General features: G+C 37.8%; 1 protein-coding gene across 1 annotated transcript in view; it reads left to right on the forward strand.

The window, feature by feature from the left end:
- Positions 1-16,325, forward strand: part of LOC149229060 (ABC transporter G family member 39-like) — a 68,502-nt gene that overhangs the window by 22,310 nt on the left and 29,867 nt on the right. Inside the window, exons 10-19 of the mRNA XM_089380949.1 lie at positions 31-315; positions 455-771; positions 1,297-1,457; positions 8,086-8,198; positions 8,294-8,438; positions 8,547-8,675; positions 8,820-8,911; positions 9,202-9,534; positions 9,645-9,935; positions 10,022-10,239. Coding sequence (XP_089237075.1) covers positions 31-315; positions 455-771; positions 1,297-1,457; positions 8,086-8,198; positions 8,294-8,438; positions 8,547-8,675; positions 8,820-8,911; positions 9,202-9,534; positions 9,645-9,935; positions 10,022-10,239 — 2,084 coding nt within the window. The remainder of the gene's footprint in view (positions 1-30; positions 316-454; positions 772-1,296; positions 1,458-8,085; positions 8,199-8,293; positions 8,439-8,546; positions 8,676-8,819; positions 8,912-9,201; positions 9,535-9,644; positions 9,936-10,021; positions 10,240-16,325) is intronic.

The raw sequence follows: 16,325 nt of genomic DNA on the forward strand, positions 1-16,325 counted from the left end.
ACAAATCTACCGACCTTTTGTCTGAAACAGATGACTTCCCGAAAAGATCAGGAACAGTACTGGTGTACTAGCAGTGGGAAGCCATACCGATACGTCTCAGCGAAGGAGTTTGCAGAAGCATTTAAATCTTTTCGCGTCGGAGCCGATCTGATTTCAGAATTGTCGATTCCATACGATAAAGCAAAAAGCCATCCCGCAGCACTCTCTGAAGAAAAATACGGGTTAAGCGAAACAGGACTTTTCAAAGCATGTTTTGACAGACAGATTTTACTTATGAAGAAGAATGCCTTCATCCATATCTTCAAATTCTTGCAGGTGAAAAAGAAAATTCCCACAGGCTTACAATCATTCTTTCCATTGAATTCAAGTACATCACCATTATTTCATCTGAATCTCTTTCCCAAGGGATTTTTGCAGACAAGACTACTACTAATCGAATATCGTTTTGCCGTAGATAAGTTCCGTCGCCATGATCGCTATGACGGTTTATTTTCGTACAAACATGAATCACAGAAATCTAGAGGACGGTTCCCTTTATTTTGGAGCTTTATTCCTTGGTCTCGTCATGAATATGTTCAACGGACTTTCAGGCATTGCGACCACAATTGAAAAGCTTCAAGTCTTCTACAAGCAGAGAGATCTCATGTTTTACCCTGCCTGGGCATATTCTCTTCCTATATTCATTACAGAAATTCCTCTTTCTTTAATCGAATCTACAGCATGGGTATCTCTTACCTATTATACGATCGATTTTGCCCCAGCCCCAAGCAGGTAAGTACATTTACACCGTGCAGCAATCAAACGATATATGGTTAGATTTTCGGTCAAGGGTATATTAGATTTTAATTTAAAAATTGATTCAATAGTTGAACAGTTCTTTATCCCAATATTAAAAACTAAGAACTAAATCCCTGAAAAAACAGGCAGGCTAGTTTCCGTTTTATTTGTTTTGAGAGGAATAATATAAGTTAAAAGTTTAATAAGTTATTTGTAAAAAAATAAATTAAAGAAAGAAAATAATATTTATTTCTTCCAATTATAATGAATTTATATATATATATATATATATATATATATATATATATATATATTTTTTTTTTTTTTTTCCATTACCCTATCCAAGTACTCATTATAAACCTATTCTCAATCCTGAAAATTTCCCTTCCAATAATTTAATAAAATTAAAATATTTTCTAAAATCACACCACTTTATTCCCGTCGATTTTAAACAAAGTTAAATCTCAATTGCTCTTTTTTTTTTCAAATATGCTGACGAGGTTTCTTTACCCTGTACAGGTTTTTTCGACACTTTTTGTTGTTGGTGGCACTCCACCAAACAGGTTTGGCACTCTTTCGCTTAATAGCTGCTGTGGCACGCAATATTATAATTGCAAACACCTTTGGTGCATTTGTGCTCTTAATCACGTTCGTCTTGGGTGGGTTCATCATATCGAGAGGTATGGAAATCCATATTTTTGCTTTTACAGATTTTGAATTATTATGATCAGTGCCCGGAACTTCCTGGTAAATAATGCTTGAGTTATGATTAAAATTATTTTTAATTGGCTGAATAAACCTTTGTTTTTAGTATTAATTATAAAATTATGATAATTAAATATTAAAATAATATTTAATTTTTTTAATCAAATTTGAATAAAAAATTATCTTAATCTCTTTCACAAAAATATGATTATTATTATTTTCTTCTTCAAACCATATAAGAGCAATATATAACCAAACCAAATTCTATAAGAGCATTGTGTATATATACCAAACCAAGTTCTGCTGCGTCAGGCACGCGTCAGGTCAATGAATTCAGAAGTTCGAATAGTAACTCTGTTTAGTAAGATTCACTTCAGTCCAAGTCCTAGGTAATTCAGCGATGTTTCCTCTTCATTTCTTGTGTTTATTTCTGAACCTAATTCAGAATGAGCATTTCCGCCAGGTTCATAGGTGTTATGCCTCCGGGTGATCATGCGACGGGCGCCGGGCAAAGCGTGCACGAGGGCGCGCGGGCGGCCGCGCGGGCACACGACGGGCGTGCGCCGAACGAACATGCGACACTTATTTACGACGATATGTGACATAAAATGCGACGATGGGTAAAAACGCCGAAATGGCTAAGTATCCAAACTCGCACTTGGGCACGCGTAATATGGACATGCGATGGCACATATATATGTGAAGAACCGTGGATAATAACGTTTAAACCAAGCCGACATGTAAATAAACGTGAAGGAGCTTCCATAGTATAATTTAGTGGGTCGGCCTCAAGCAAATACGCTTGCAGGCAAGCGTATAAGTATAAGGAGGCTGCGCTCCATTTGAACACAATAACTTCGCACTCTAATCAGCGAGAAAGGGAAAAGACTTGCGCAGAAGTGAAAGGAAGCACGCATGGGTGATGCGTAGCTCCTCCTTTGGACTACAACGCAGTTTTGATCCGGGTTGATGTTATGAAGGTCGATTATGTACGATACCGTGTGCAGGACTTGGGTGAATAGGATAAGTGACTCGGGTGAGTCTTTCTCCTCGTGCAAGAAGTGCACATGAGTGTAAAAGGTTGTTCTATGCCTTGGAGTAAAAATATTCTAAGTGTTGGCTTGAAGTCTGTCAAGCATCACTTGCATTTGTATTATTGAAGAAGAGCTGTTATAATATATCATTGGGCAGACTTTCTGGGAGTTGCCCCTCCCTTTGTACTTGTGTATTATTGATGTTCTCGGTTTATTATACATGGTTAATGATTGAGAATGATTTATATTAAAGTATAAAGGATAATGCTTTCATTCGGTTGTAAGACATAAGATAAGTATGTTGGATGAGGCGTAGACCATAAACGTTAGTATTGTTAAAAGAAAGCGTTCGGTGGTGCCGCACCTCGCTACAAGCGGTTGGAAGATCACCGCAGGTGTAGGGGCGTGACAGTTGGTATCAGAGCAAAGGTTGCTCGTGGCAGTGACAAGGGTACTTGCAGGTGAAGGAAGCCGTTTCACACGAAGTGAAACAAGGGTTGGTTCAAATTGCAGGATACTCGGTGGACTTGTTGAATGGTCGAGACTAGATCACAGAAGAAGAAGAAGCCGGTCGAGATGGCAGCTGAGTTCCAAGCTGAATCTAGTCATGACAAGGACTCTACTAATGGGTTCATTGAAAAGATGTTGGAAAAGATAGAAAAGATGGAGGGTTCTTTGAGAGAAGAACTTGATGAACTCCGAATGCAGAATGATGAGCTCAAGACACAAAATGAGTACACTGAATTCAGGTGTGCACAATTTGAACAAAGGATCAAAGAAGTCGAGGAATCAAGGGATCAAGGTCTTGCCAAGATTGAGAACTTGGAAAGGACTCTTGAGGATACAAAGAATGAGCTTACAATTGTAAAAAGGGCCATGGGACATAACTCATTTGGAATGCCTCATATGAAGATCAAGGAGCCAAAATCTTATGATGGAACAAGGAAGGCAGCAACTCTTAGCAACTTCTTATGGGACATGGAGCAGTACCCGGAGTGGTTGAACCTGATTGATGGTGAAACACAAGTCAAGGTAGCTACTCAGTTCTTGACAAAGGATGCTAAGATGTGGTGGCGAAGGAGGGTGGACCAGATTGCCAATGGCAGTGCTGATGACATTACTTCATGGAGTGACTTGAAGAAGGCCTTGCAGACCCACTTCAGTCCTCAAGATGATACATGGGAAGCAAGGACCAAACTCAAGTACATAAAGCAAACAGGGAGCCTACAAGCATACCAACAAGAGTATTCAAGTGCAGCTCTAGAACTTCATGACATGGCAGAGAAAGACAAGGTGTTCAACTTCATCATGGGGCTGAAACCTTGGGCACGCAATGAGGTGAGGAGGCAGAAGATTAGGACACTTGAAGAAGCTTTTGCTGCAGTTGACAAGTTGGTGGACCACTTTGAAGAGACTTCTGATGACAAGAAGAAGAAAACCGAAAAGCCAAAGGAGAAGAAGGACGAGGGTGCTTCTAAACCAAATGATGGCCCGAAGATGAGGAAACCTTTGAAGTGTTGGTTATGTGAAGGGCCACACACGGTGAAGAATTGTCCTTCCAAACCAAAGGTGGCTGCAGTTGCACAATCTGATGATGAAAGTAATGATGCCTCTGTAGGAATGATGCAGATACTTGGTGCCTCTGCTACTACGGAAGCAGTCTCCAAGAGAGACCCGGAAAGGAACAAGTTGGAATATGTTCGAATGAAGGTTGGAGGCACTAATGTACTCACTATGGTGGATAGTGGAGCCTCTCACAACTTCATGAGTGAAGACACTGCAAGAAGAATTGGGCTGAAGTTTGTACCGGTGAAGGCACAAATGAAGACAGTGAATTCTCCTCCTATGGACATTCTTGGTATAGCTGAGAAGGTGGATACTACACTTGGTGAATGGACCGGGAAAGTGGACTTCACCATAGTGCGGATTGATGACTATGAAGCTGTATTGGGGATGGAGTTTATGAAGCAATTCGATGCTTTGATCGTGCCACATTTGAAGAAGCTCTACATTTATGATGGCAGGGAAGATGTACCCATTGGTGTGCCTACCATTGGTGCAACAAGACCTGATTGTAAAGTGGGAGCAATGCAAATGGAAGAAAAGGAGAAGGTGAACAAGCGGTTCTCTACTATTGAGACAAAGCTTGCAGAGCAGTCATTGGTCATTAGATCACTCTCAGATAGCATCTTGGACTTGACAAGAAGACTAGAGTTGGTGGAAGATGATGATGATGATGATGAGATATATGTGAGGCCGGATGTCCAGAAGGAAGACCAGGTTGCTTATCTACAAAGGATGGAGGTTGAGAATCCTGACAGATGGATTGAGTTGATTAGTGAGGAAGAGCCTTCAGGCTCTACTCCCTCTACATCTTCTTAGATGAGTAAGAAGATGGGCTCATTGTTAGCTGCTCATGGCAGTGAGCCCTCAAGCATATGGAGCAGGTATGATCGATGATGGGATGGTTGGGTGACCGAGTTCACTAAACCGAAAGTTGGAGACTTGGGTGTGATGATCGATTGCTATGATGAGTCTGTTTGGGTAGACTACATGGGCAGCCAGTCATGGACATCAGGTTGGGGACATGAAGACATGTGGCATGGAGACTACTACTTATGGACTGATGGTGGAGTTGTGCACCTTGGTACAACAAAGCCATGAACTTGTATGGACTTGTGAGCAGCCAGGAAGCATTCCTACATGGAGAACTAAGGCATATTGCATGCTAAGGTGTTAATTAGGAATGACTTATGGAGCTCATAGAGGACATGAGATTGTTATGACTTTTAGAGACTTCATGGTGGGCTTAGAAGACTTGGTGCATTGAGGAGCTGAGGTGACTTGATGTAGGGGTTCGTTATGAGGCACTTTGAGGTGATAGAGTTACAACGATGATGATGATGCTTTGGTGATACATTTGAGTATGGGTTGAGCCGAGACTCAACTATCTTCTACACATGAGAGCTGGTTTGATCAGGGATCATGGACAGCACATGGATAGGTGAAACAAGTGCATACTTGTTTCTATAGAGACTTGAGGTTGGCACATTGCAGATGATGGAGAGGACTTCATGGACCTGGATGGGGCACACCGAGAGTTGATGAGATGATCTCTTCACTTTGGAGGGGACATACACATGGACAACATGTTGCAGATGACAGTGGTTCTACATATGTTGCAGTGATGTTTGCCTTATGTGGAGGAGTCAACATCATAGATGATGATATGTTGTCGAGGACGACAACGACTTCAGGTGGAGGAGAATGTTATGCCTCCGGGTGATCATGCGACGGGCGCCGGGCAAAGCATGCACGAGGGCACGCGGGCGGGCGCGCGGGCACACGGCGGGCGCGCGCCGAACGAACATGCGACACTTATTTACGACGATATGCGACATAAAATGCGACGATGGGTAAAAACGCCGAAATGGCTAAGTATCCAAACTCGCACTTGGGCACGCGTAATATGGACATGCGATGGCACATATATATGTGGAGAACCGTGGATAATAACGTTTAAACCAAGCCGACATGTAAATAAACGTGAAGGAGCTTCCATAGTATAATTTAGTGGGTCGGCCTCAAGCAAATACGCTTGGAGGCAAGCGTATAAGTATAAGGAGGCTGCGCTCCATTTGAACACAATAACTTCGCACTCTAATCAGCGAGAAAGGGAAAAGACTTGCGCAGAAGTGAAAGGAAGCACACATGGGTGATGCGTAGCTCCTCCTTTGGACTACAACGCAGTTTTGATCCGGGTTGATGTTATGAAGGTCGATTATGTACGATACCGTGTGCAGGACTTGGGTGAATAGGATAAGTGACTCGGGTGAGTCTTTCTCCTCGTGCAAGAAGTGCACATGAGTGTAAAACGCTGTTCTATGCCTTGGAGTAAAAATATTCTAAGTGTTGGCTTGAAGTCTGTCAAGCATCACTTGCATTTGTATTATTGAAGAAGCGCTGTTATAATATATCATTGGGCAGACTTTCTGGGAGTTGCCCCTCCCTTTGTACTTGTGTATTATTGATGTTCTCGGTTTATTATACATGGTTAATGATTGATAATGATTTATATTTAAGTATAAAGGATAATGCTTTCATTTGGTTGTAAGACATAAGATAAGTATGTTGGATGAGGCGTAGACCATAAACATTAGTATTGTTAAAAGAAAGCGTTCGTTGGTGTCGCACCTCGCTACAAGCGGTTGGAAGATCACCGCAGGTGTAGGGGCGTGACAATAGGAGTATAATTTTCTGTTTTTATTTTGTTATTATAATTAGTATCACTAATATAGATATATTTTAAATATTATTTAATATGAATTGAGAGGGATTTAATTTTTTATTTTTTATGAATTGATATTATTTAAATGTTTTGTGGATAAAAGTAAAATGTCAATTTTGATAGCAGAAAGACAGAATTACATATCATACTAAGTTGTAAAATAAAACTCTAGACTCAATAAATCTCTCTACTCAATAACTATTCTTCCATAATGAAAAAAATACTAATTTATATAATATATTAATACATTCATAATGATATCAAAATTTACCCATCTCGAATATTTCCATATCATATTAAAGTGAAATACTGAAATATTTAAAATATGACGGTATGTTCAAAAATTCAACCATGTCTTTATGGGTGTAGTACGGGGGATATCTGTCTTTCTTCTTGCTTCTGCCACTAAAATCATTATCGCAACAATTCACCATGTCCTTTGTTGCTTTAGCTGTTAATAAAATAGAGAACAATGTCTCATTTTATTTGATTTGTGGAAGTATTTTTGAGAGGATAACAAGGACGAAATAAATTTTCGGTGAAGTAAAACGTTTTACCAAATTGAAAACTTTTCAATCTTTGGTCTTTTTTCTTATTTCGTTTTTATATTTTATTTTATTTTAATTCATGATAATATATGAATTAATTTAAAATTGGTTTGGATTATATTTTAAAATTATTTCTTTTGGTTAAAAGTTTTTTTTTTTAAATTGAAGGAAACTAGGTAATAGCCCAAAATCCAAAGAGTGAAAGTTTGCTTTCTAAGAATTACCGGTTGGTTATTCCAAACAGTGTGATTTTCTGTGAATAAGAATATGGCCCAACCTGCATTTAAAATTAACAGCGAAAAGTGATTACCCTCACTACATATTTGACAATAAATTTTCCCAACTGTTAAAAAATAACCCATTCAAATTCAAATTCATATCACACTAAATTTTAATTCAAAATAATATATGAATCAATTTTTTTTATTAATATCATAACCCATTCAAATTCTAACTTCGTAAATATAGTAGACACTGTTCCAGACATTTTGACTTCCACGCTGTGATCTCTGTTGGTAGTGATTGGTTGCTGATGAACATAAAAAGATGTAACAACTTTTGTTTTTGCAAACAAAAGTTTTTCCCAAAAAAGAATAAAAGAAAAAATAGAGTCCACTGTAAGGCCTTAGCTTGGGCAGCATGGCCTACAGTTTGGACCCTGTTTTACAAATTGGACTCATCAAAACTAGAATAATAAAATAAAGTCCTAATTTTTTGGATTCCTGCCAAACAGACGATATTAAAGGTTGGTGGATATGGGGTTACTGGTTATCTCCCCTCTCGTACGCTCAAAACGCTGTTGCAGTGAACGAGTTCCTGGCAACAAGGTGGCAAAAGGTCTCTACTGTGTGATATTTTATGCTGGATGATACGTTTATAAAAATAAATCATTTCATGTGTTAAAAAGTTTTATTTTGTGTTATTTTGTTCTGATTTTGCAGCCAAATTACGAAATTGGAGTCAAATTGTTGAAATCCCGTGGGTTTTTCACGGAGAGCTACTGGTATTGGATTAGCCTTGCAGCAGTCGTGGGTTTTGTTATTATCCTTAATATCCTCTTCACGCTCGCGTTGCACTATTTGGACCGTAATGACCAACTTGGATCTCTCATAGTAAAATTCTTTGTTTTTCGTATAATTTTCATGTGTTTTTCGAGTCGATCAACTGATGCTATAGTTTGGGTATATTTCTCAGCCCTTGGAAAACCGCAGGCAATCATTGCTGACGATGTGTTAGAAGAAAATCAAGAACGGGAAATGCAGAGCCTTCCATTAAAAGGATCAAATTCGTTTTCTCCACCTCAACATGAAAGTGAAACCTCTCGTAACATCTTACATGAATTCCCAACAATTTCCTTCAAATTTTTTAGATTCCATAATAGAGTGAATAGATAGATCTATTATAAGTTACTGTAAAGTTTGCATGATTACCTTGGCCATCGCTAGTACTAAGAAGCAATTTGTGCAGAGCCGATGGTGAAAACAAAAGGAATGATTTTGCCATTTCAACCTCTGTCATTAACATTCCAGGACGTCAACTACTATGTAGATATGCCTGCGGTATGTCCTCTCGAGTTACCATGCTCTATATTTGAAATTAAACAGCGGATGTAACAACATAATAATTATATTTGTTTGGATTTATTATGAATTTATCAATGTACTAAAGGGAAATTTTATTTTCGATGATGTTATGTAAAAAAAATTAGTTTAATATAATTGTAGATTTTAGAATTTTTTTATAAACAATGTAGTAAATGAACTTTTTACATTATTACACACTTTCCTGACTTTTTACATTATTACAAACTTTAGAATAGTCATGTTATGGTTAACTATGAACATTGTAGGAAATGAAAAAGGAAGGATTCGCAGAACAAAGACTTCAGCTACTGCGTGGAGCGAGCGGATCATTCAGACCTGGAGTACTTACAGCTTTAGTAGGTGAAAGTGGCGCCGGAAAAACCACACTGATGGATGTTCTTGTAGGGAGGAAAACTGGAGGATACGTGGAAGGATCAATAACCATCTCTGGCTATCCTAAGAAACAACAAACCTTTGCAAGAATTTCTGGTTACTGCGAACAAACTGATATTCATTCACCATTTATTACAGTTTACGAATCCCTCGTATACTCATCTTGGCTTCGTCTGGGAGAGGAGGTGAACTCTGAAACAAGACAGGTAATATTTCATTTCACTGTGTATACTTTCTGGTCAACTAATTATTACTACTCTAGAGTTAGTATTATCATATTATTGATCGTTAACAACCGATTCTCCCTGATGATCAGATGTTTGTGAAAGAAGTAATGGATCTTGTAGAGTTGAATGACCTAAGTAGAGCTCTGGTCGGTTTCCCTGGAGTAAATGGCCTGTCCATAGAACAAAGAAAGAGATTGAGAACAGCAGTAGAACTGGTATCCAATCCTTCAATAATTTTCATGGACGAACCAACATCTGGACTGGATGCGAGGGCTGCTGCTACTGTTATGAGAACGATTCGAAACACCGTCGATACTGGACGAACTGTGGTTTGCACCATTCATCAACCCAGCATTGATATATTCGACGCCTTCGATGAGGTACATTCCAGATATATTCGCAAATTATTCTGTATACATTCTGTTCAAATTAGGTAGTAATATTTGGTCCTCTGGTTGAAACGTAGCTAGTGTTGATGAAACGAGGGGGACAGATGATCTACGTTGGACCCCTTGGTCGCCATTCCCAAATGCTCATCGACTACCTGGAGGCAATTGAAGGTGTTCCTAAAATCACACCAGGAATCAACCCTGCTACATGGATGTTGGAAGTAACCTCTGTCAGTGCAGAGACCCGTCTCGGAGTCGATTTTTCAGAAATCTATCGAAATTCCTCTCTCTACAAGTATGTATGTGGAGTCCAGATCCTCAATACTACCTGCTTAGTTTTACATCTTCAAGTCAATAAAGGTTGGGTAAAAATCATATCATAGATTCTTAAAAAAAAAGTTATATTAAAACCAAGGAAAACGAAAAGTTATATTAAAATTAAAGAAAAAAGAAAAGCTATATTAAAGTTATATATGTCGATTTTATTTATTAATATGATATATCGTTTTGTTTTATATATATATATATGAGAAAAAAATATTATTTTTTAATAAATATTTTTAGTAAATATTACATAAGTTAGAAAAGATGTTCAGTGTAAAATATCTGTTTATTATGCAACACAATTTTATTATAATATGATAATTTAATAAATATTTTTAGTAAACCTTTCGTAAGTTCGAAAATATTTGTTTATATTTATTGGTTAAGCATAATTATATTAATAAATGAAATTAAATATTTTATTTTATTTTATTTTTTTGCATAGAAAATTATAGAAATTTATTATGTAGAGGTGTTTTCCAATTTAGTAGAGTAGAGATGTTGTAATTTAATAGAATCTCTCAATTAAAAAAAAACAACTTTATGCTAAACAAAAATTCTATATTATTATTTTTATTAATTTTGAACAAAAATTCTATATTATTATTTTTATTAATTTTTATTGTGTAGTTAAAGTAAAATTGACTTGGTCAATTTACACTGGTTAAACCATGATATTGATTCATGAAATTCATGGGAAATATAACCTATTTAAAGGGGAATTGAACTAGTGTTGATCCATTTTAACTCTTGATCTACACCTTTGAAATGCTTTTTTAGTTACACCTTCTAAATTCACTAAAATGCTTTTTGGTTCCACCTTCTAAATTCACTAATACCATTATTAAAAGAGAACTAATTTTTAATTGTTAAAAATACTTTAAGTAAATATTTTAATAAAATAGAAAAATCTAATAAAAATCATTGTTTTTATATATCTTAGTATATGTAGAGATTTATATTAGCAAATAATTAGTAGATAAAACTATATTTCAAGAAAACTTTTAAATATATACACAAATTAGATTATGCAAATACAACCTCCTATATTGATTTGTTAAGGAAGAAAACTTTTAAATATATACACAAATTAGATTATGCAAATACAACCTCCTATATTGATTTGTTAAGGAATAACACATGGGTAGAGTACATGATTCTAAAATAAAAATATACATCATCCTATATTGATTTGTTAACCAATAGCACATATGTAGAGTACATGATTCTAAAATAAAAACATGATATAAAGGATGATAACCATTTCATTGACAAATATTGGATGATGAAGAGGGACCACTGAATAAAATTAACAGAGTACATATTTAAGAAAAGAATACCCATGAATACATTGAAGCATAGGTCAAGAAAACAACTCTCTCTAGGATGGATAGAGAAACGGTGGATAATACCTTTAGGATTATAGTTGCGAATGAAACCCCGATAGGGTGAATGAAAAAAGTTCATCAATTTAGGAACTTCAATTCCAATAAAACTATGTTGAGATACCTTTAGGATTATAGTTGCCAATGAAACCCCAACAGGGTGAATGAAAAAAGTTCATGAATTTGAGAATTTCAATTCCAACAAGGAAGGCTGCGAAGCAGCTAGTCCCTGCACATAGTTCTGTCTAGCCCATTTAGCTTCTGAGAATATAGCCTATTTCGTAGTGGAAAATGCTTGTTATATGCAATTCACCTTTTGACAAGATGCACATAAGTAACTGACATAGCCATACAGCCAGACATAGCCAGTCATAGCCTTACAGAGCCAGTGCAGCCATACATAAGCACCAGACATAGCTGCCAGACATAGCCAGTCATAGCCAGTGATAACTGACATACAGAAAGCAAGTGACATAGCGCCCTTACATAAGCAACAGTCATAGCCTTACAGTAATACAGAAACAGTCATAGTCGTAGAGCTTATTGATCGACACATTGACCGCCCATGGACTGTAAAGCTCTGGCAATGTTATTTGTCGCCTTTCCCTTAGTTTCTTCAGTGAGGAAAGCTTATCACTCGTCTCATACAAAAATTCACTGGTCCGGATCTGGTCCAACTAAGGATACCAGCATCCAAATCTACAGGTGGGCGAAACAGTAAATTCGTGGATTTACAGAATTGGGTGGCATGGAATTGCAGATTTCCATCTGTTGGCCTCGTCCTCTGTGAGCGTAGACAAGCTTGCTGTGAAAGTGTCGGGGTACTTGAATTCTCGCAAGTTTTTCTCTCCAGAAGTGCAATTGCAGGTCTGCAACTTTATTTATGCCAGCGGTGACTCTAGAAAAACACTGCGAACCAGAAAGAAGCGCTATAAATATTTCTTATATTATTTCTATTTCGACGAAAGAAAACTTGACATAAATATAATCAACTCAAGCAAACTGTTATACATGCATGATGATTTATGTTTAGAAGTGGCAATATAGCAGCAAATTGCATACCAGGAATCATCCTCTCAAAGGAATCACCGAGGTAGTATGAAGTTGGACACTCAGTGGTTTTGTTGTAGAAATAGTGGAGTTGCAGGTTTTGTCCCCCACTTGAGTTAGCAAAAGACTAAATACGACCTCAAAATCCCGTTGTAAAGTTATAATAGAAATACAACACTTCCAAGTAAATTCTTTCATAACAAACCATAAAAAGGCATGAAGAATGAAACAGTAAGTCTCCATGCTCTAGTGCCAATTCCGAAAATGTATAAACAAAAATGGCGCCGATTTATCCACGTAAGGCATCTGCTGGTCCTACCAGTTACTTTAGCATTATGGGAAGAGTTTAAAAAGTGCTGATGATAGCGGCTATATACTTCTTATTGCGTAACACGTGATAAGAAGATACATTGAATTTAATAACGTTTGCAATGATACATGTTTTCGGTGTTATGTACAGTGCCTCAGCCTACTAAATTTTTTTAACATCCAAGTTAAATGAAGAGTTTCTTCAAGACGTATGTACCTTAGGCGAAATATACAATTTTTTTAACGTTAACAACCCTATCAAATATGTTTTGAATGTACTAAACATCCTCATTCTTTACTTTATGCTAGTCTTTCAAATCCTTACATACAGCCTTGGCAGGAACGACGTTCAACAGAATATATGACTCATGCTCCTTTAGGTTCTTTAAATTCTGTGGGTGGTGTAGCTACCGAAATCAATGCGGTGAATTATGTCTCTCCCCGAAGTTGGTTATCCACCTCCCATTTCGTTCTAGGATTTTTCTTCTTCGTAGGTCATTTGTGGCATGCGGGAAGGGCTCGTGCAACTGCAGCAGGATTTGAGAAAGGGATTGATTGTGATTTTGAACCTGTCCTTTCCATGACTCCTCTTAACTGAAACAATAGATCAAACCAGATGGAAGAAAAAGTCAACCATATAGTTCTACGATGTTAAATGAAGATCTTGTCCTGGCTGGATGGACAGATCACATTATAAAGCTTCCATCTAAATTAAAATTCATTCCAGACGGCACAATAAAATATGGGGTGCATCTTACGGTTTAATCTCGAAATATCGCATGAGCATGGTATAAGGTCTTTTATGTCCATTGTTTAAAAAGAAAAAGTATTGTGCCCACGTGGACCAAGAACTGAGCACGCAATGCATTACCAGCTCAATGCCAACACGATTACATTGCATGCAAGCCACGCGTTCCACCCTTCCCTGAGAACATGTCGCATGTCAATTTGCATGCGGTTTCCTTGGAGGCCCGCGTCCGAGCTTCCTGCTTCAGGCTTTGGGGTGGGTGTAAACCTGGTTCTATTCTTCACGAGAGTGCTTCATCAGAGAACGATGGGGATTTCAACAAGCGGACGTCAACTGCGTCTTTTTATTTGTCAACAGAGGTATTTATTGTTCAGAACATAATTGAGATTTACAAATTTAACAAATTGAGACGGCTCTGCAACTGTGAATTCATCGTATTAATTTAGGAACATGAAAAAACCGATTCGGATTAAGTTGAAAAATTGCCTCGGACCTTACTTTAATGTCTGCTACAACTATAGATGCAATTGACTAGAGATCCGAGTGTTATTAATGTATTTTAGGTAAGTTATCATAGTTTTGATTAAACATTTCTGATATGGACAAATTTAATTAAAGAAGCCAAAGCTTGGCTCTTGATTTTCTGAAATTTGGGCTTGAGATTCAGGCTATTTCAGCGAAAACACCCTTGGATTAATCTAAGCCAACTGAATATTCAATTATTGTAAATGCCAAGAAAGGGAAGCTAGAGCAAGCTTAAGCACATAAGGAGCTATCTTGGTCCTGTTAGTACAAACGAGAGTGATGTGAAAGCTTCATTAACAGAGGTAAATTTCCTATCATAGTACTATACCCATTTATTTCTGGCTGACGCTGTTTTCTTAAAACAAAAACCAGCAGTTACCTTCATGTCTATTTTTTAGTTTTTGTTTTCATTGGAAGCAATCAAATCTAGCTAACCTATAGAGTAAAAAATGAATGAAAATTTGCAAAAAAATTTGTAAATTTATGGAAATTGTTGGAATTTGCTGAAAATTTGCGATTGAATCATAAGAAACAACTGTTGCATAAACAAAATCACTTGAATCACCCATTCCTTCCCTTTTGCGTTGTTTCTCCCTATCCATTGCAGATAACTCATTCTAATTAGCTCTCTATGCATCAAAATTTGCAGAGGCAGAGGTCAGACAAAATTTGCAGAGGCAGAGCAGGTCGGACAGGTTAATTTGCAGAGGTAGAGGTCGGACAAAATTTGCAGAGGCAGAGGTCGGACAAAATTTGCAGAGGCAGAGGGGGTCGGACAGATTGATGTTGTTGTTGCTGCTCATGCTCCACTGTGCAGAAGCGGTAAGTTTTTCATATGCCCTTTATTCCTAGCAAGATCTATTTCAAAAGCAGCAAGCAGCTCCACTAATATGAAATCATGTCTGAAAGAAGGTGAAGATACAGGGCTCCGCTACCAGATCTAGTTCTTCTAGCAGGTGAAAAAGTAACTAAAGTAAAGGGGTAGTTCATAGAGGCCGCCATACCTGAAAGCAACTCTCGTGAGCTAGACAGAAAGCTACTACCAGAGCTAGCCCAACCACTGGTTCAAATACAACTGATTCCGAATCAATAGGCTTTCGAACTAAAGGATCCGTCTCCGGGCGAGGTGATAGCAAAGAGAGCATTGGTTTTCATTCAATCTCCACCGCAGCGACAGGACCAGGTTCAGGTTATACGGATCCAGAGCTACCAGCATCATATTGAGATCGAGCAGTTCCACCGCCTTACCCCGACAGCTGTTGAACCATCGCATGCACCAGCTGCCAATGCACAACCTTGTAACAGGGAACACGAAACCTTACGAAACCTTCGCATACCCCGACAGATAATAGGAATCGAAGTAATGTTAACATTAAAACCAGACCGGTGACGGTTAGCGAAAATGCACCGGGCTTATTGCTTTTAAGCTATGCTCGAGCCTCTTCCGCCTCGGGAAGAGGCCAAATAAGATCGCGAAGCCTGAGGTGCGAATGAAACTTAGCTTAGGTCGGCATATCCCCGCACACAGCATTTCCAAACTTTAGGATAACAACCGAATAACACCTAAGAACTAATGCTATCTCCGTCCGGAACGATTACTATAGTCCCTGCCGGATGCCAGATGGCAGGGACTAATAAACCTAGGTTGCGATTCACCCTCCAATGCGTACAATCACTCGACTGTGCATTTTTGTGCTCATACAACCCATTTCAAGTCATACAATGTGCAAATGTGGCATGCAAATTTGCCCATGACTCACAAAAATTGGTTTTTAATGGTTTAAAAATAAAGTTATTCTTTTTCGAAATTTCCTGAAGCCTCTATAAATTTAAAATTTCTTTTAAACGAGGTTTCTTTCATTTGTCCTCAAAGGCTTGAGTAAAGGAAAATTGAGAACCCAACCTAAGAAATTGAGCAAGGGTGATTATAACAAGGGGATTTGAGCAAGGACGATTCAACAAGAGAGGATTTTGATCATTAGGTTGCAATAGTTATCTTCTTGTTGTTTTGTGGTGTTTTGGACAATTTTATTGCAGTGT

The sequence above is a fragment of the Pinus tabuliformis genome, chromosome J (assembly GCF_031772625.1).
Source record: "Pinus tabuliformis cultivar Carrire ecotype Pingquan chromosome J, CPIR1, whole genome shotgun sequence".
Lineage (NCBI taxonomy): Eukaryota > Viridiplantae > Streptophyta > Pinopsida > Pinales > Pinaceae > Pinus > Pinus tabuliformis.